A 20,929-nucleotide genomic window follows, 5' to 3' on the forward strand; every position below is an offset into this window, starting at 1 on the left:
TCAGGTCCAGCGCCTAACGGAGTTGCTCACTAGCTTCCAGGACCACCAGCACCAGCAGGCCCATCATTCTCAAGTTGGAGAAAGGCAGTATCTGTAACGACCCGCTCCCACTTACGGGCGCCACCGGTAAATAATCGACCGGATTACTTACCCGACAACCACAACTGAAGGGTTGGACTATGTTTCAACAGGAAACGCCCTAGGTGGGAACTAGGCTTCGTCCTTCCCTTCGCTCCACTCAGGAATCGGTCCCAACTCAAGTAAGAAAAATCCAGCGGACCAAGATCCGAAACCCGAGTAAGCTTCACCTCTCTTCAGCTCACCCCATAGCAAGCTAGAGGTGACCCAGGCACAAAGCTAGCAGAATAAACATTTCGCTGAGTATTGGGGATTTATGAGAACATACCTCGATGATTTTTACTCGGTCCGAAGCTCGGCTTCTCCAACTAAGCCATATACCACGAACAATCTCACAATCATTTATCACACTACGATGATTTCAACCATTAAATACATCTAGTGCTCAATATCGTTTACATTCGATTACATGAATACATATAAAAAAATTACAAGAGGTTACACAACAACACATCTCAGGCAACAGGCTAATTTCCACAACAGCCTCCCGGCACCATCCCTGCTTGCATCTGGACTTGTATTATCTACACATGAGGTAAAACCTCATGAGTCATAAAGACTCAGTAAGGGTGCAATGCATGTAAATATGAGTATAATCATGTTTATGTATGCCAAATGCATGCAAATGAGGCTAGGCTCACACATCCTCACAACCCACTAAGGTTTGAGGCATCAACCTATCAGCCCCCCCCCTACTAGTCCTCCTTATGGCCATAGGTCCACTAGAGCTTGCATCACACAAGATATAACCACTACATGTCAATGCAACATAAAAACATTATCAAACACATTTACCAACTTGCAAGGCCACCTCCACATGGGGCCATCCCTTACCTGGCTCGAAGCCTCATTCCTGCCTCGGTGAGAACGTCAACCCGAACTCCGAGCTTTTCTAGGATCACCGCCTCCCTGGTTGAACCTCATTCAATTTGAAGGAAAAAAAAATCGGCCAATCGCCCACGCCGACGTTGCTTCTCGAGCTTCCATTTCATGCTCGAAATCCCATTCTTGAGCTTCCGGCACACTCCTCAAGCCCCAAAATAATTTCCAGATTCTTCCCCTATTTTTTTGGGAATTTTCAGCTATTTTTCCCTATTTTTCTCCTTTATTTTCTTTTATTATTATTTTTTTTATTTTTTTTTATTTCTTTATTTTTCTTCCCCTGCTCATCTTCCTCCCTTTTCTCTCCCGCGCGCGGCTGTTCCTTCTTCCTCGTCGAGCGCCGCCTGCGCACGCCGCCGCCTGGCCAAGCTCCGCCGTCCGCCTTTGCTGCCAACGCCCCAGCACATCAGCGAGTCGCCACCGGTAGCCTCCGCCATGAGCTTCCATGGCAGTCGGCCTCCTCTGCGCGCTGCCATGGTCGACCCCTTGCATAAAGCAGCCTCCAACGCCTGGCCGCTTCTCATGCTGCTGTCGGACGTTGCGACCATCGCCATTGGTCGCTCCATGCTAATGCGAGCCCGACCAGCCACCGCCGCGAATCACTGCGGCTAGCCTCAGCCTGCGCACACAACAGCTCGCTGCTGTCCGTCCGCCATTGCTGACCACCGAAGGTCCTGGCCACCTTGCTGCCTCGGCCTTCCGTTGCGCGCGCATCGCCAGCCCCCAGCTCCGTTGCTGCTGCTGTTTCTTCGCGTCGGCCATGGCCGATCAGCCTTGCTTCTTAGTCACTGCAACAGCAGCTCAATGCTGCTTCTTCCATGGCCGAACGCAGCCATCTCCCCCTCTCGGCATTGCTCTCTCTCTCTCTCTCTTTCGCGAGCTCACTCTCGCATTCTCTCTCTCTTGCACTCGGCTCCTCCCTCCCGAGCTCTCTGTTTCCCCCTCTCTGGTCGGCCATTTCAAAATTTGAAATGCTCACAGCACTCACTTACCCGCATATATACATCGATATATATATATATAAATTGCATATTAATGCCCCCATTTCTCTATATTCCATTTAAGAATATTTAGATTGCACTTGGGAATTTTCTATAATTGCACTTAGACCCTCCCAAGGCTTTAAATTATACCACCAAGCTACACCACTTCTCGATTTATCAAAAATTAATAACCGACCGCTACTCGGGAATGCCGACCTTGTCCTTGCGCCTGCACGGGACCTTTATTCGACCCAAAAACACTTAAGGGTTGCCTTACTCAGAAAACCGAACCACCCCTAGGGTCCCCTCAACTTCCAGGAGGTCCCCTCCGACTATTCGGTATTGGCACCCACTCGGGCTTATACCAAATTTATTTCGAAAATTATTCTCGATCGGATTGCTTTCAGCGCCATTATCTTCATCCCGAGATGCTCATCAATCTGTTGCCTTCTTCCCTGGACATCTAAGTCCCGAGGCACTCCCTGCCACCAATTTGGTAATTTATATTAATTAATTACTCGAATTTGACTTTTGGCCTTCCCGGACCACCCGAGGCCCTGTTAAAATAGTCAAAACTTATTTATTTTCAATACCATGTAATACCGGGTATTACATTCCACCCTCCTTAAAGAATTTCGTCCTCGAAATTCACTTTACCTTAATCTCCTGCCCAAGACAATCACATTCTCAAGCTACTCTCCAAATCCCCTGCTCGAGAATCTCGTAGCCGAACCATTTCTCAGCCTTTACCTTGACTTATTCACCTCAAGGCTTCACTTAAGCATTTGGTCCTCCGTCTCTCAAGGACATTCACCACTAAACACCGCCTTGGCCTCCAGCTAAATCGCGCCACTGGTCGTTGGTCATGCTTACTGCAACGATATCCATCTCCGGATGGATTTTCTCTACCTCGAAGCATCGCTTTGCAGGTTTACTTCCCATTTCCCCTTTTTCGCATCAACCGAAACAACTCTCACTAACATTGCATTACTGATCAGTCTATCACGATTTTACGCCGATCACACACGGCAACGTTTCCCACTGCCAATCACACATGGCCACGATTTTACGCTGGTCCAACCAGCAACGTTTTAGCACTGATCATCAGCTACAATGTTTCTTTTAGTGCCCACAAGACACTCAGACATCAATTTATCATGGCATACCGTCATAAATCGCACACATGCATAGCTTGAGCTGATCCTCATGGCAATCTCTCATTACCGATCAACTTATCACGCTAGCACAAGGAAAGCACCCATTTGGCCCACCCTGCCAACTTCGACCATTTCACACATGGTCTTCTACTTTGACGAGCCGACCCTCATTTATCGATACGATTACTCAAAATCGACATACCTAACACCATGCCAGGCAAATTCATATTTCAACCATACGTGCATTACCCGAGTCCCACTCGAGCTTGGTGATGCACGCACCATTACAATCTCACCTCGAGCTTACCCATGCTAGGGCCCCAACCTTCTCCCAACCAGGAGCTCTTCGCATAAGCACACAGAGGTACTTAGGCTTTCTCACTAGCCGATATCACACGCTAGTAGGGGTTTCATACCGCAAACAAGGAACTCACACGCTAGTAGGGGTTTCATACCGCAAACAAGGAACTCTTCACTGAGCGACCCCCTTTTCAATTCCTCATCCCATTTCAACCTTTACGATCATGTCCCATGCTAGGCCTTACCTTGGCTGTTAAACCCTACCACGAGTCAAGGATCCTACCATTTCGCTTAAGGTCGCAGAACCATTAATCGGCCCTCGTCATCACCCACGGTGCGTGGCACAAGTGATTGGCTTATTACCATCTGCACAATCACTTATTGCATCGCACCTATAGGATGACTCGTGCCTTTGGTCCGCACCTCAACAAGCTAACACGGTAACACCCCCACTCTTGTAGCGGTCCTCTAGCCAAGTTTACTCGCCCAGCTTCAATTTCATTGGGACCCCCCCCCCCCCTTTTTTTTTTTTCTCACATTTCTCAACAAAGCCTCTTACTCTTGAAGCACGAAACTTTTCGACAATCCCAAAATTAGGTTCATTCTCAATTTACGATAAACACCTGATTTAAACCATGCTTAATGGTTCCCTTTGTCCTCCTCGGCAAGGACAACACCACAACAGTAACGAATTTCTCCCCCATGGTCGTTGCATCTCAAATTTCACAGGCACCAGCCTTCATGGCCATTCACACTCGATTTCGAGGTCCTACCATGCACCATGGTTACCCTTGACCTTCCTAACAACTTCTTCTCCCTGACAGCGATGATGACACTACCATGCCATCTCCAAATACTTGCTGCTCCATGAATTTCACTGCTCAACGCAACCGGCACGACCCCACTCTTAGGCCGCCTTCCTCAAATCACTTCGCTATGCTTATAGCAGCTAGCCAATTCCCTGAGAGACTCTGGCTTCTCCCAGACTTCTTATAACCTTTGCTTCCATCAGCTCACACCTCAGTGAGTGACCACATTGGCTCTAATGCCATCATCATCAGCTAAGACGACCTCTTGCCATCGCTTAGCGCCACATCAGATCGCAATCGCGACTCATGAGCTACCAACGCCATTGACCGACTACTCTCGCGACACTGCACGATCATGGCCAGTCACTGCTTGCCGCTGCCGCTATCACCGGTCGGCACCTTCGGTTGCCCTTGGCTACCCTCAGTCGGTCACCAATCAGCTCCACTGGTTGATTTCCTTTCACACCGTTAACCCTAACCTCGAGGTTAAATCTTATCAATTGCCCACACTCCAAGGCATCCCTCTAGCTGTATAACACTCACAGCCATCAGGTGATTTCATCACCTAAACACCATTCCTAGGGACCAATCTCGTCCCATAAGCTCTTCCTTCAAGCTCTCTTTACCCATTAGCGACATCTTAAATTCGCCTTCACCTTCCATCTAATCAACTCGATTAGCTTTAGCCGGATCGCCCGGCTCAACCAACACAACCTTCCTCCAGACACTACACTTGCAATCATCAACTATGACTTCGATTTAAATTCCACCCACTGGAAATCACCCCTGTCCCTCTTGTGGAACTCACACTTCCACACGATGCCGTAGGTCTTGCCTTCCTACTTAGGCACTTGCCATCACGATGGCTTTCTCCTGGTGATCCATTCTAATAAAGTTTTAGTGCCTCTGAAGGTCTATCTAGTGTTGTGGCCCCGTGCCCAACTTTTCTTAGGAGAACATCTCAAGTTCTACTGAGGCCACATTTCAACACTACCATCTTTAACTTCTCGTTACGGAGTAGCACTCCTTCAAGCGGCTCAACTTTGCCTTGACCAACCATCTTTTATCACTTTGGATCTCTTTCTCAAAATTCGCTTGGCCCAACCACCAGGACCCGCTGAACTTTTATGTACACGGTCAATCAACAAGTCTTTACATCACAGTCCCCGAGCCTCACGCTCTCATATTGCCATCAGGTGCGACCACCTGGCAACTAATCCTGTGTCATCAACCAGAAATCCATCTAGTGCTACATGAGGGAATTTCCTCATTTTCGCATCGACACATCAGGACTAATTTTAGACTGTGCAATCCCGAGCCTTCATGGATTTCAAACCATGCCTTATCCACTTGTTCAGCTTGTCATAACTCACATCGCAGGATTAGAGATCCCCATACTTGTCACTTCACAAGCTTCAATATTCCCATCTCATGGTTGGTTTCCAACTCGTAAGTCTCGCCTTCCACGGCACTTACGTAACATTCTCGAGTCATTTACCGACTCCACTAACCGACCATCTCCCCGCCTCACTGCAAGGTCACACAAGGTCCATCCTCCCAGTTTGCCTGATCAACTACGATCAAATTAATCACAACTGCGTTAGCATCCTTTAACAAGGAGCATCGCCACACATCTTGTTTTCACACCACAAGATATCACTCAATATATTCACAACCTTCTGTTACAATAACAACAAAGGTACTACCATGATACTTCAACCCTCACGAAAATTTAGGTCTGGCCCAGACATAACCTACAGCATACCCCAAGTCTTCGACGTCTAATCGTCTCCACCGCAGACAGGTTACTCCACATAGAGGGCTGCAGTCCCTCCCGTGAACTAACCGTCTATATCCAGTGGTCCTTAGCATTAGACTCGTCAACCATAGGCATCAACTGTAGCGTTATTCCCACGCTAGACCCGTTTCTTTTCCCTGGGTTTCTTTCTCAAACATCTCAAGACGCTACCACACTTGAACATACGCTAAATTGCCTTGACACTACTTTAATGAGATAAAGGGCTTAAACCCCACTTGGGTGCAACACCCTAACAACTCTTATAACTAGCAGTTGAGTTGTGGAACTGGCCACAACTTTCGTCACCCTACCGCATTTCAAAAATCTTTAGCCCCTGACCATCTGCATAATCACTGTGTTGCCCTGTGCTTTAGGCGAGCCAACACCTGATCATCATTACCGGGTCACTCCCATACACTGGCCCAACACTGGTTCCCCATCGTGTTGCCCTGTGCTTCGGAGAGCCAACACCTAATCATCATTACCGTGTTGCTCCCATACACTGGCCCAACAACAGTTTCCAACAGCATGGCTCAGGCCCATCACTGATTTGCTTCGCACCCGTAGCTTCGCCCTACCAAGCTTCCTACTCGGTAACTAAACCATCAGAACGTTTTCGCATTCCACGATTTCTCCCTAGGACTGGTCTAGATGTCCTATCCCTTGCAGGAGACTATCGATCTCACCTGACTAACTCTCATAAGGTGCTGCTCTAGGTTTTCGGCATCTGATCGTCACCTGCAGTTCACTAAATTGCTCAGGCCTATGGGCCACTTGCCCTCAACGCGAGCCAACTCATTAGTCCTCTGCCACACGGTCCATAGCATCAGATCCGTCACACCGAGCCTTGCACCCATAACATCAAAGCTATTTGAAGCCCCCCGAGCTACGATGGTTCCGCCACCATCTTGCCCAAGCCATCTCACTTGGTTATCCTTGCCTTAACAACCTCAAGCTCGTACCATGAGCCCCGCTCCTCAGGACTCTACATCTCTTATCGCTTAAGAGACTCTCAAACCACTTTTCCTCTTGAGGCCTCATGATCTTACCCCACGAGATCATACCTCAATCTCCGGCACCCATAACCATAAAGCACCTACCATTACCCTCCAGGTAAATCGAGACCTCTCGTCTCTCCTTGCACACCCACAGTGCATTTAGTCACGACGCTCGGTCGGCCTTCCAGCACGCCTCGCGCGGCTTCCATAACTTGGAATTTTAAAATTTGGGGCCTCTGCATTGCTCACCATGCCCCTTGCCCACTTGGCATCCGAAGTTGGCATTTCCATTGCGCGCATTGCCTATGGATGTCCTGTTGCCACACGCTCATCGCCCTAGGCCCACATACTCGTTCATACCCTTCATTGGGTGACCTCCTCGTCTCCCATCAAGGGTCTCGAGACCTTAGGCGTCATTACGACCCCAGGCATCATAATGAGGGTCTATTCACCTCTCATCTCCCGACCTTAGGCGTCCCACTAGACCCGAAGCGTCATAATGAGAGTTTTGATTGGCCCCTCATCCATCGATCACATGAACGGTCACGTAGCCTTACTCAATCAGGACTTCAAACCCAATGGCTCTCACGCGCATATCAACGCATGCTCAACTTCTAAATCCCAAATTTTGACTCACTTGGGACTTTCATCTCATGCAAACACCCGCTAGGATCCACTTGCCACATGCCTATCACTCCCAAGGGTAGACCTCGTCTCATCATGAAACCAACTAGGGTCCACTCATACCCTAGGCACATCCCCTCTGGGATCATCATAGCGATACAACCACATGGCACCGTATGCATCTCTTGTGCATAACTCACACCCGACTCCCCTCGGGGTTCTTCCTGATTCTACTTACGTCATGCCTTCACTGGCCATGACATATAAATGCATTACATGCACACTCCCCATAGAGCCTCACTACAGGCAACCTTACTCCTAGGAGCTCGTCACATAACCAGTTGACGACTTATTTCCTTGAGTCTCGAGCTAACTCCCACTATAGCTCACTTTATCTCAAGCGCTCAAGCCTTATTGCACCACTTCCCAGGGACAACTTTATTCCCTAGAACCAGCTCGGCGAATCCCTGACATAGGGATGCTCCACTAATCCCCTCTCGAACTAGTTATGCTTCGGCTTTGTGTCCCCACACGAGCCTCAACACTTCAATCTCAAGGAGTCCCCATTCTTAAAACACTTCATATCCTCGAAATGCCACATTCGAGTTTTCTTGACACTAACACCCACACTCGGGTTTTCGGTTCCTCATTACTCAACTCGTATACCTCTCACAAGTATATCTTCTCAATCCAGGGTATTTTCTCATCCCAAGAACAGGAATATCCATACATGCCATTGCAGGCCTCAATGACTTGACCCAATCCCTTAGGGTCCTCGGTCTATATGTCCAACCTTCAAGGTTATCGGACCAACCGTACATTGAAATCTCAAAATTTCAAATCAATTGTTCTCAACCCCAACTCAGCAACTAGGACATTCCAAATTAAATCCAAATCATGTAAGACATCCTCTAATCCAAAACTCTGGCAATTACTCACATTAATCACTTAACCGACCACGCTTAACACCTAAGCACGCTAGCCTTCCTCACTCATATAGCTAGCCATGCTCTGATACCAACTGTAACGACCCGCTCCCACTTACGGGCGCCACCGGTAAATAATCGACCGGATTACTTACCCGACAACCACAACTGAAGGGTTGGACTATGTTTCAACAGGAAATGCCCTAGGTGGGAACTAGGCTTCGTCCTTCCCTTCGCTCCACTCAGGAATCGGTCCCAACTCAAGTAAGAAAAATCTAGCGGACCAAGATCCGAAACCCGAGTGAGCTTCACCTCTCTTCAGCTCACCCCATAGCAAGCTAGAGGTGACCCAGGCACAAAGCTAGCAGAATAAACATTTCGCTGAGTATTGGGGATTTATGAGAACATACCTCGATGATTTTTACTCGGTCCGAAGCTCGGCTTCTCCAACTAAGCCATATACCACGAACAATCTCACAATCATTTATCACACTACGATAATTTCAACCATTAAATACATCTAGTGCTCAATATCGTTTACATTCGATTACATGAATACATATAAAAAAATTACAAGAGGTTACACAACAACACATCTCAGGCAACAGGCTAATTTCCACAACAGCCTCCCGGCACCATCCCTGCTTGCATCTGGACTTGTATTATCTACACATGAGGTAAAACCTCATGAGTCATAAAGACTCAGTAAGGGTGCAATGCATGTAAATATGAGTATAATCATGTTTATGTATGCCAAATGCATGCAAATGAGGCTAGGCTCACACATCCTCACAACCCACTAAGGTTTGAGGCATCAACCTATCAGCCCCCCCCCCACCACTAGTCCTCCTTATGGCCATAGGTCCACTAGAGCTTGCATCACACAAGATATAACCACTATATGCCAATGCAACATAAAAACATTATCAAACACATTTACCAACTTGCAAGGCCACCTCCACATGGGGCCATCCCTTACCTGGCTCGAAGCCTCATTCCTGCCTCGGTGAGAACGTCAACCCGAACTCCGAGCTTTTCTAGGATCACCGCCTCCCCGGTTGAACCTCATTTAATTTGAAGGAAAAAAAAATCGGCCAATCGCCCACGCCGACGTTGCTTCTCGAGCTTCCATTTCATGCTCGAAATCCTATTCTTGAGCTTCCGGCACACTCCTCAAGCCCCAAAATAATTTCCAGATTCTTCCCCTATTTTTTTGGGAATTTTCAGCTATTTTTCCCTATTTTTCTCCTTTATTTTCTTTTATTATTATTTTTTTTATTTTTTTTTTATTTCTTTATTTTTCTTCCCCTGCTCATCTTCCTCCCTTTTCTCTCCCGCGCGCGGCTGTTCCTTCTTCCTCGTCGAGCGCCGCCTGCGCACGCCGCCGCCTGGCCAAGCTCCGCCGTCCGCCTTTGCTGCCAACGCCCCAGCACATCAGCGAGTCGCCACCGGTAGCCTCCGTCATGAGCTTCCATGGCAGTCGGCCTCCCCTGCGCGCTGCCATGGTCGACCCCCTGCATCAAGCAGCCTCCAACGCCTGGCCGCTTCTCATGCTGCTGTCGGACGTTGCGACCATCGCCATTGGTCGCTCCATGCTAATGCGAGCCCTACCAGCCACCGCCGCGAATCACTGCGGCTAGCCTCAGCCTACGCACACAACAACTCGCTGCTGTCCGTCCGCCATTGCTGACCACCGAAGGTCCTGGCCACCTTGCTGCCTCGGCCTTCCGTTGCGCGCGCATCGCCAGCCCCCCTCCGTTGCTGCTGCTGTTTCTTCGCGTCGGCCATGGCCGATCAGCCTTGCTTCTTGGTCACTGCAACAGCAGCTCAATGCTGCTTCTTCCATGGCCGAACGCAGCCATCTCCCCCTCTCGGCATTGCTCTCTCTCGCTCTCTCTTTCGCGAGCTCACTCTCGCATTCTCTCTCTCTCTTGCACTCGGCTCCTCCCTCCCGAGCTCTCTGTTTCCCCCTCTCTGGTCGGCCATTTCAAAATTTGAAATGCTCACAGCACTCACTTACCCGCATATATACATCGATATATATATATATATAAATTGCATATTAATGCCCCCATTTCTCTATATTCCATTTAAGAATATTTAGATTGCACTTGGGAATTTTCTATAATTGCACTTAGACCCTCCCAAGGCTTTAAATTATACCACCAAGCTACACCACTTCTCGATTTATCAAAAATTAATAACCGACCGCTACTCGGGAATGCCGACCTTGTCCTTGCGCCTGCACGGGACCTTTATTCGACCCGAAAATACTTAAGGGTTGCCTTACTCAGAAAACCGAACCACCCCTAGGGTCCCCTCAACTTCCAGGAGATCCCCTCCGACTATTCGGTATTGGCACCCACTCGGGCTTATACCAAATTTATTTCGAAAATTATTCTCGATCGGATTGCTTTCAGCGCCATTATCTTCATCCCGAGATGCTCATCAATCTGTTGCCTTCTTCTCTGGACATCTAAGTCCCGAGGCACTCCCTGCCACCAATTTGGTAATTTATATTAATTAATTACTCGAATTTGACTTTTGGCCTTCCCGGACCACCCGAGGCCCTGTCAAAATAGTCAAAACTTATTTATTTTCAATACCATGTAATACCGGGTATTACAGTATCGCCCGCTAGAGAAAGGATTAAGGGTGTTCAAAAAAACTGGTAGACTGCGAAAATCGCCCACACCAAATCGGACTGCACCGAACCACACGATTTTTTTAAAGAGGCAGTTCGGTGCGGTTTGGAGGTTCCAAACCGCAGCTTCGCGGTTTGAAGGTTGGCGGTTCGTTTGAAATCCAACCACCCGATTATACTTTAATCAGAGATCCACTATGGCCCTCGTTAACCTAAAGCAAAACCAGGGCGAGTCCTTGAAGGATTTTGTCGCGAGGTTTAATATGGAGGCCTTGAGCATCAAGAACTTCGACCATAGTGTCGCTATGGTGGCATTCCAGAATGCCCTAAGGCCTAACCCATTCGCTCAGTCATTGGCCAAAACTCCCTCGCTTTCGTTCATGGATATCCTTGGCTGGGCAACGAAGTATATTAATGCTGAGGAGGTTATGCAAGCAAAAAGAGCCGAATACACCGAGAAGAAAGAGCAAAAGAAGCATTCCGAAGAAAATAAGGGTGAAGATAGAAAGGAGGATCGAGAGAAGAAGCACCATCCTCGGTGGGAATCAAGCAGCTTTACCCCCTTGAATGCTCCAAGGGCGGAGATCCTCGCCACTATCGAGGGAAAAGACTGTTTGAAGAAGCCCCTGCCAATGAGGGCACCATGTAACAAGAGGAACCGAAATAAGTATTGTCGCTTCCATCGGGATCACGGGCACGATACGAAAGAATGCCACCAGTTAAAAGAAGAGATCCAACAGCTTATTAATCGGGGTTTCCTCAGGGGTTTTGTTTCCAGGGTAATGGACTCCTGGAAGAGGAGAGAGCGGCGTTCGCAGAGTCCTCCCCCCATGAGGGACCGAGCTGAAGAACGGGATTTTTGTTCGGAGTTTGCACCGGATGGAGAGGCCACCGCAAGCAGGGGAGGATCATCCACATCCCCCAGTGTTCCATACCCTTGTCGCGAGGGAAATCCCAGGAGCGAAGGGCGAGAAGGACTCAGGAGTGGCTCGAACCTCAGGGGTGAAGAGGTCGAGGAGATGAGAGACGATCTCCTTTTCAGATGATGACCTCCTAGGGTCTTCGAACCAAAACAATCTGTTGGTGATAACAGCTGAGCTTAGAAAGTGGGAGCTTTGGTGGATCCTAGTAGATCCAGGCAGTTCTTCAAAGATCTTGTACAGGCAAGCCTTCTTGGGTATGGGATATCGAATGGAGCAGTTGAGACCGGCCCGGGTCCCCATGGTCAGTTTAATGGGGAAGTAATGTATTCTGATGGAGTCATTCAGCTTTCGTTGGTTCTGGGAAAGGGTTCCCAAACCTCTCGGGTCATGCTGGATATTTTGGTGGCAGACGTGGACAATCAGGACTCAACGCTCTTTGGGTTATTCTTAGCACGTATCACATGATGATGAAATTCTCCACAATCAATGGGGTAGGTGAAGTGCGAGGAGATTTGCGTTCGGCCTGGGAATGTTACAGGGCCTCCATAAGTGTGACAAGGGGTGCAGAGACCCCGCAAGGGAAGAGGAAGAAGAATTCGCCGAAAGGGGAAACTTCTGGTTATAAAAAAGACTTGGAAGGGAAAAGAGATGAGAGACCCCCACCAGCCATTAGTTTTCTATTGGAGGGGTCGGGGATCTAAAGATGGTAGAGCCCGTGGACAAGCTTGAGGAGGTACCTTTAAGGGAAGATTTCCTTGATCGTTGTATAAAGATAAGCGCCGAGCAAAAAGACCTCTCAAGGGGTCAAATTTTAGCCCTCCTTCGGCAGTACGCAGATGTCTTCGCATGGACAACCCAAGACATGCCTGGGGTCGATCCGAAGGTCATGACGCACAGGTTGGGAATACGTCCGGGTTTCCGACCTATTAAGTAGAAGAAGCAAAGTTTTGCCCCGGAAAGAGCCAGAGCGATTGAAGTGGAAGTGGAAAAGCTAATGGAGGCACAATACATTCGGGAGATTGATTATCCTGAATGGTTAGCAAATGTGGTGTTGGTGCCCAAAAGAGAGGGCAAGTGGAGGCTTTGTATCAACTTCACTGACCTTAACAAAGCTTACCCGAAGGATAGCTACCCCCTTCCTCGGATAGATGCCCTGATTGATGGGACAACTGGCTGTTTGTTAATGAGTTTTCTAGACGCCTTTCAGGGATACCACCAGATTTTGCTTCACCCCTAAGATCAGGAGAAGACGGCGTTCATCACTAATAAAGCAACCTACTATTACACAGTAATGCCGTTTGGGCTGAAAAATGCGGAGGCCACCTACCAGCGTTTGGTGAATAAGCTTTTTCAACATCAGCTAGGCTGGAATGATGGTGAGGTGTTGAAGCAGGGACATAATCCTTCCTCGGGGGGACAGGCGAAAGCCCTTATCAAAGGCACACTTGTAGACACAAGGACGATTGACGACAGGGTGACATGCTCGCAGATGGGTTTTGAACTCGACCTCCCATTATTCGGGAATCTTATATTTTTCTCTGAATTGCTGACACTTTGATTCGCTCATCAATTGGCAAGGAATGGAGGAAGCAGGGTGGTTTTCCCACTTAACAAGTTTCGCGTCGGCCGAGTTAAGCCTTCCAGATCTAGTAATCGCCATGGCAGAAAGTTAAGAGAGAGAGAGAGAGTAAAGAAGATGCAGGAAGAGAAAGGAATGCACGTTAGCACGACAATAGGCTGGGTAGAAAAAGAATCGAAAAAAGAAGTGAACAGAAGGGCGAGAGTCGCCTATTAAAGGCTTGAAGGTGGAGGACAAAGGGGCAAGTAATGATAAGCATTAATTACCCAAGGATTACCCTGCTCGAGAAGTGAAAGGTTTGAACAGCGTTTGGAAAACGGATATCGACATCGGAAAAAAATTGGTAACCACACCATATACACACATACAAGAAAAAGAAACTCCTTAGCTCCTCGGACCCGATGCATCTCAACCCTCAAAGTAAAAGGGTGCTTGAAACCTTCTGGGATTTTGACACTCCTTGAGCCATTCAAACTAGAGGGCTCGAGGAGTGGGGGGATAAGTGATGAGGGAAAATGTCCTCAGGTCTATAATTACTCCAATACCCCGGGAATACAGCCAATGGTAGTAGTGACACGTGCTCACTAGGGAGCCATTCCACTGACGTCATCCTGCTTAAGCTTAGAAAAGACACGAGGCAAATATGTCTCAACATGCCAACCAACCTGTTGCTCAGGAGAGATTCTTCGGATTCCTTGACATCAACCATCGTTCCTAGGATCATGGAGATAGGGACTATCTCGAACCCCTCAGAAACGATTATCATATCCATATCAGTAAAGATCACAGCTCCGCAAGGGATGGGATGGGGATCCCAACGATTTGAAAAGGGAATCCTTATCTTGGCAATAGGATAAAAACAAAGGCAATGAAGGGGTAAAGGATTTTCCACTCTCATTTTTTCCTTGAGTTCTTTACTGTATACTGAGAAATATAGATAAACCGGTGAATTGACTTGAACATTGGAGTGATCATGAAGGAGCAAGTCCTTGACTTCATCTCTTTGCAGGTATCTGGTCTGAGGTAGAGGAAGGTGATTAGCCACCGCATCATCACACATAATCAAATTAACATAAAAGTCAATAAAATAAAATAAAATGCCTAAAATACCCTTAAAAACCTAAAAGGAATTTCCTAATCTAGGAATAGATTGCACGAATGGGACAAGTGAAAAACGAAGGAAATTGAGTATAAAGTTGGTCGCTGACATCATGTTGATGTTAATGCCATGATGCCACATGGTGATATCACTGCTAACTTTAACTAGTGCTGGCATAAGCGATGATGTCATCGCTAACATCACAAGTTGACTAGTTGGGTTTGGATAGGGTTATGGGTTTGGGCTTAACTACTTAGTATTTGGGTCAAACCATATATTAATTCATTAGGTTTATTTTTAACACCACATTAGACTTATTGAAAATAAAGGGTTTGGGTCAACTTTAATAAAAGGGTTTGGGCTTATTAAATAAAGAACTTGGGCTCAAATTAAATGAAGAAATTTGGTTTAAGTTTTAAGTTTATTGTTGGGCTTTAAGAAAAATAAATTTAGGGCTTTAGTATAATAAAGTTGAATTTAATTAAACAAGAAGTTTGGGCTGAACCTTTTTAGTTCACTGTGTCCAACTAGATTAGTTAACAATTGACCTTAATTTAATTATGGTGAAATTTGACTCAACCCAACTAAAAAGGTCGTATGTGGCCTCGAAGATCCCACAGGCCCTAAAGACTCCTCCTAGCAAACGGAAGACCCTTCTACGTGCCCCATGCGTGCCCAACATGCTTGTCGTACTCTTAGTTTTCCCTTTCTATGTCCTCCATGCGTGCCCAACACACCCTTGCGCGCCCAACCATGCCTATAGCCATACCCCAAATTGCCATGCGCACCCCCACACGCCTAGCGCGCTTGCAGCCATCCAACTAGATTAGTTAACAATTGACCTTAATTTAATTATGGTGAAATTTGGCTCAACCCAACTAAAAAGGTCGTATGTGGCCTCGAAGATCCCACAGGCCCTGAAGACTCCTCCTAGCAAGCGGAAGACCCTTCTACGTGCCCCATGCTTGCCCAGCATACTTGTCGTGCTCTTAGTTTTCCCTTTCTGTGTGCCCCGTTCGTGCCCAACACACCCTTGCGCGCCCAACCATAACTATAGCCATACCCCAAATTGGCATGCCCCCCCCCCCCCCAACATTCCCAACGCGCTTGCAGCCATGCCATGCTAATGCAACCACCCTTCTATGAGCTAGTTGCGCCTTATGCTCACCCACGTGCACCCTCGTGCTCGTGTGGCCACCCATAGCCTGCCTTCCATGCTACGCACGCCCAACTGCCTTATGTCCGCTTCACACCTTTCGGCCAACGCACCCGCATGCCTTTTCAAGCCATGCCACGTGCCTCTCCACGCCACGCACCGTGCCACGAGCTTCTCCTCCACAAGCACCCACAAATGACCCTTTCAGACATCCACGTAGGCATTCAATCATAGTGGTAAGGCTAGCCTCGTAAGGCTCTCCTACCTCCCGGGACCTTTCCCACAGGAAGGGGGGGTTTCTCACCTAGGTCCTTCCATGCATGCTTAACCCCAAGAGATGTAGAGGGAGAGTCACACACTCCCTGCATCAGTGTGTCACATGCCAACCACGTGTCCCTATCACGACTAACCTCTTTAAAAACCTATTTATCGGCTTCAGGAAATACATTTTAATCACACAATCTCTCTCTCTACCCTTCTGTATCACTCACTCAAGAGTTCACCAACACAGTTCACTCATACTGCTCACCTAAGCACGTCCTCACAATACACCCGCATACCTTATCCGCGCGTTACACCTAAGCATATTGCATCTCACTGCATCTTTACTTCTTCATGACTTGTACTAACTTAGGCATCGAAGAAATCCCCATGTGCCTTTTAATAGTCTTTTGTCTTACAAACCCTTCGAAAAACTCATCAGCAAACTCTATAGGCACTCTTCGAAGACCCATCCGAGGCACCCGAACCTTTTCAGTGCTCCCTCCTGCTCCTCTAGTGCTCCATCCTTCTACTCCCCTAAGTAGGCCAAGCCCACGACTGTCGATCTCCTCACATGGTTCCTTCCTTTTCTTTCTTGCCAGGCCCTACCGACTATTTGTTGAGGTTCCCTAACAAATAAATTTAATTATTGTATCCCTAAAACAATAAGGATGGATTAATTTATTAGGAGGTGTTTTTCGTTTTGCCTCAAACCAAATGGCTTAGGTTATCCTCATAATTAATAAATTGCAATCATCCCTCATTCATTATGATGGGTGTAAGAAGTATTTCATATTATGATTGTTCATGTATATAAAATAAAAAATGTTTTGGAGGTATCACTAGGTGGGTCATCATCTAACCGATATATTTTCACGTGCTAATAGGTAATTCAAAAGGCTCGAAAGGGAAAAAGAAGGTGATTGGAAAAAAGGAGATTCGTAATTTAATTTATGTTAATGCAATGTATGTCATGAATTTATTGTTAATTTTTTCTAAGTTGAATGGACTCAATTTGGATATGTAATAAATTTGCTTTGATGTGATTATTCAATGTTAACATGTTATGTTGGTTTGATCTCAACTATATTTCATGTAAAACTCTAATTAGTCGCCTTAATTATGATTAAAGGGTTAAGAATTAATGCACCGGAGAAGCAAGACATTATAGTTGGTATTAAAGCTAACTAAAAGAAAAGTTTGCTAGATGAGTAAGATGACATGAAAGGGATTAAAGTTGAGGGTAAAGTGCTTTGAAGATTTTGCAATTTTCTATGAAACTTCTAATTTATGTATTTATTTGACTAATGATAATACCATGGTGTAAAATAAAGGGAGATTTGTGCTCTTCGAAATTCACCTAAGGAACTATTAAGAAAAGGATTTAGTAGAACATGATGTGATAAAGTTCAATGATGATCTCTTCGAGTAACTAAATAAGGTTGAAAAAGTCTACCATCAGTACCCCACAATAGTATGACAAAGGATCAAGATAGAGTGAGAATGGAATTTATACTCCAATGGATGAATGAGAGTTTGAATGAGATAACTAACAAGATATGTCAAGAGGAAGACATAAAGACTTACGAGAAACTCTTTATAAGAGAGAAACAGGGACTTAAGACCATAAGAAAGGAAAAAGAGGAAATCGAGAGAGAAAGAAAGTGTAACGACTCACTTATCCATGATTTAATGAATATTTGAGGATTTAAAGAATTTAAAGAAAGATAATAATTCATTTTTTTTTTAATTGAGCGAGTGTTTGGTAGAAATTGGAATGTGCAGTATTTTTAAGGAGGGAGGTGATTTACTGAGGGTTGGTGGCTTTAAGGAATTTTAATGAGGAAATTAGAATTTATTGTATTTGTGATTGAGAAGGTGGTTGTTAATTTTTGAAAGAATTTGGGGTCTAGGTGCAATTTTTGAAACTGATAGCTGGATCTCCTTAAAAGTAAAATATGCATATTAATAAATAAGGAAGCTTGTAGACCGGGTGGCACGCACGCGCTAGGAAGGATGCTAGGCACCTAGAGGTTGCTGCTTCGACTCCAAGGGCGCGCGCTGGAGGAAAATGCTGGGATTTTTCCAGTAAATGGGAGGCCCAAAACGGCGGCGGAAAGCGCTAGGTGTATGCGGTCCACGTGGCCCTACCACGCCATGTGGCCACCTGCTGCTACATGTGGTTGCCACATGTGCTAGCCATCACATATCACCAAATTGTAATTTCAACACCTTTCTTACACTTTTCTCTGGTGGGAAATGAGCATATAAACCCCATAAAGCTCAATTTAGGCCATGGAATGACTTGAAGAATTTCAAGTAGGCTTGAGGGACCACGTTCTTGCTAGGAGTGTGAGGATTAAAGATAAGTGATAAAAGTCTATGTTGGGGTTGAAATTGATTGTCTAACACTTATTTTCTAACAGTTTTTACCAATTATGCCTAATGTTGCTAGAAGAGCTTGAGCTGTGATATTTGCAATCCGAAGGAAAATATCTTAAGGCAAGTTCTATTCTATATCTCTTTTGCCTTTAGATGCAAGTTCTATTTTACAACTCATTTCCTTCATACTCAAGTTTCTTTTCTTTCGTGCCCTCTCTATGGTTTGAATTCTCTATTTTTTGATCTCCTTTGGGTCTCTTGAGTTATGAGCTCCTTTGAGGGGCAATCTTGTTGTATTTTTTCCAAGAGCTTGAATAGAGTTTGGTTCTCCCTATGTTTCTTCATGGAATTATGCTTAACCATCTTGGGGTAGGTTATAATTGGATCCATGCATGCTGGTCTATGTTATTTAGGTTCTTTATGTTGTTGTTCAGGTTGCTAAATGCAGAGGTTGTCGACCAATTGGGCAAGGTTGTCAACCGTTTGGTGTTATGGGAGAAAACTATCAACCGGCTCGTGCAAGCTGTTGATTAATTACCCCTAAGACACAAGCTATCGACCAATGCTCAGGAGTTTGTCGATTGATCCTATCTTATTTGTATTTTACATCCTTTAATTATGTTAATGTGATGTTGGGGGTCAGGTTTGCATCATTGGAAGGGTCACATGCTATGAATGCTTGGGCACAAGCATGTTAGAATGACTAGGGTTGTGCACAAGCATTGCATTGTGTGTGTATTACTATGTGGGCGAAGCATAGCTTGATGTGAGTAACGAAAGGACCGTCCTGAGGGCTCAGGTGACGGGAGGATAGTCCTAAATGAGCTTTGGCTTGGTTGTTGTTGTGGGAGCTTTGGCTCGGTATGTTGGTATGAGGACTGGAGCACTTGGTGTGGATTTTGGAACAACGACTCATGTTGATTTGCTTGTCAGTTCATTGCAGCGGTAGGTTTGGATTTAGGGACTTGGGTGTTTGTGTGTCTTATGCAGCCCCAATGACCATTATGTGCATGTTTACTTATGTGTATACTGCATGGTTGGATGTTCATGATATGGTTGTGTATATGTATATGCACGTGTCGTGCAGGAGGTTTGAGTTATTCTCTCAACTCTATTACCCTTTTGTTTTGTATGTTTGTTGAGTATTGTGACTCACACTTGCTTTACATCATTCTAAAAAAAGGCAATGTGATCGTTGAGGATGGGTTCAACAGAGTCTGATCCTTTATGGATAGATGGTGTGTACAGAGATCCTCTGACCAAAAGATGTCTAGATTGTTTTATGTGTTTTTGTCCAGGGAGGGCGCTATGAGTAGATAGGCACGAATGTTATGTAAGAAAATTAGGAATATATTATGTCATGCTTCCATTGTAGAAGAGAGAAATTAAGGAGAATTTCCAATCGCTCTAAAAAGATCTGTCAAGAAACCCCCCCCCCCCCCCCCCAAAAAAAAAAAGAATCAAAATTAAAAACATGGGATAATAGACATTACAACAATCTTAGCGAAAATGGAAAAAAGTGATATGATTCAAAGATATCATGGCAGAACTTCTGCAATGGAGAGAGAGAGAGAGAGAGAGAGAGAGATCTAATTGAGAGGGAGAAGGATATTTGCAATGAGGGTGGAGAAATTTGGCAGAGGCAACAAGGGTTCTACCCTTTTTGTGAATTGATGCCCTAATGAGCCTTTTAATAGATAGATAAGTAAGCCAGTCTCTTGGCTTAAGGAAGGAGAAAATAAGGACAATAACTGATGTCTCCTGTATTTTCTACAATGCTATAAGTTTTGGAAGAAATATTTAAAATGGATGTAGTAGGTGGGAAAATAGTAGTTAGTAGAAGTATTAAATAAGGTAGGTTGGGAGATGCACACTTATACATCAAACTCTATATAATGAGCTAAGTTCTTCATTTGTATTCATTCAAAAGTTGAATCAAAATCCAAAGGTTCTCTCTCTACTTTATCTTTTTCAAAGTCTCCTTTGAGTTTTGCTTCCTTGTCTTCTAACACCTGGGAGCGAAGGTACACTAACCCAATGATGATGAATTTACCTTATTAGTTAATAATTATTTATGAATTTGTAAGAGTAATCCAATGTTCATGGTTATGTAGAATTCCTGTGCAAATCAATTATTTATAAAAATAAGATATTGTACAACTATAATATATATATATGCGCCCCCCTCACTGGCGGGCAAATGCTATGTTGCCCGTCAATGGGCAACATAGCATTGTTATATATATATATATATCAGTACTAGGATTAGG

At 45.7% G+C, this 20,929-nt stretch overlaps 1 protein-coding gene across 1 annotated transcript; it reads left to right on the plus strand.

Annotated features, from left to right (window-relative positions):
* Nucleotides 1-11,456: 11,456 nt before the first annotated feature.
* LOC127788175 (uncharacterized) lies at nucleotides 11,457-12,883 on the plus strand. The gene is made up of 3 exons (XM_052316289.1): nucleotides 11,457-12,261; nucleotides 12,353-12,436; nucleotides 12,528-12,883. Exons 1-3 carry the CDS (start codon nucleotides 11,457-11,459, stop codon nucleotides 12,881-12,883), a joined length of 1,245 nt encoding a protein of 414 aa, XP_052172249.1.
* Nucleotides 12,884-20,929: the final 8,046 nt, after the last annotated feature.

The sequence above is a fragment of the Diospyros lotus genome, chromosome 13, assembly GCF_014633365.1.
Source record: "Diospyros lotus cultivar Yz01 chromosome 13, ASM1463336v1, whole genome shotgun sequence".
Classification (NCBI taxonomy): Eukaryota; Viridiplantae; Streptophyta; class Magnoliopsida; order Ericales; family Ebenaceae; genus Diospyros; species Diospyros lotus.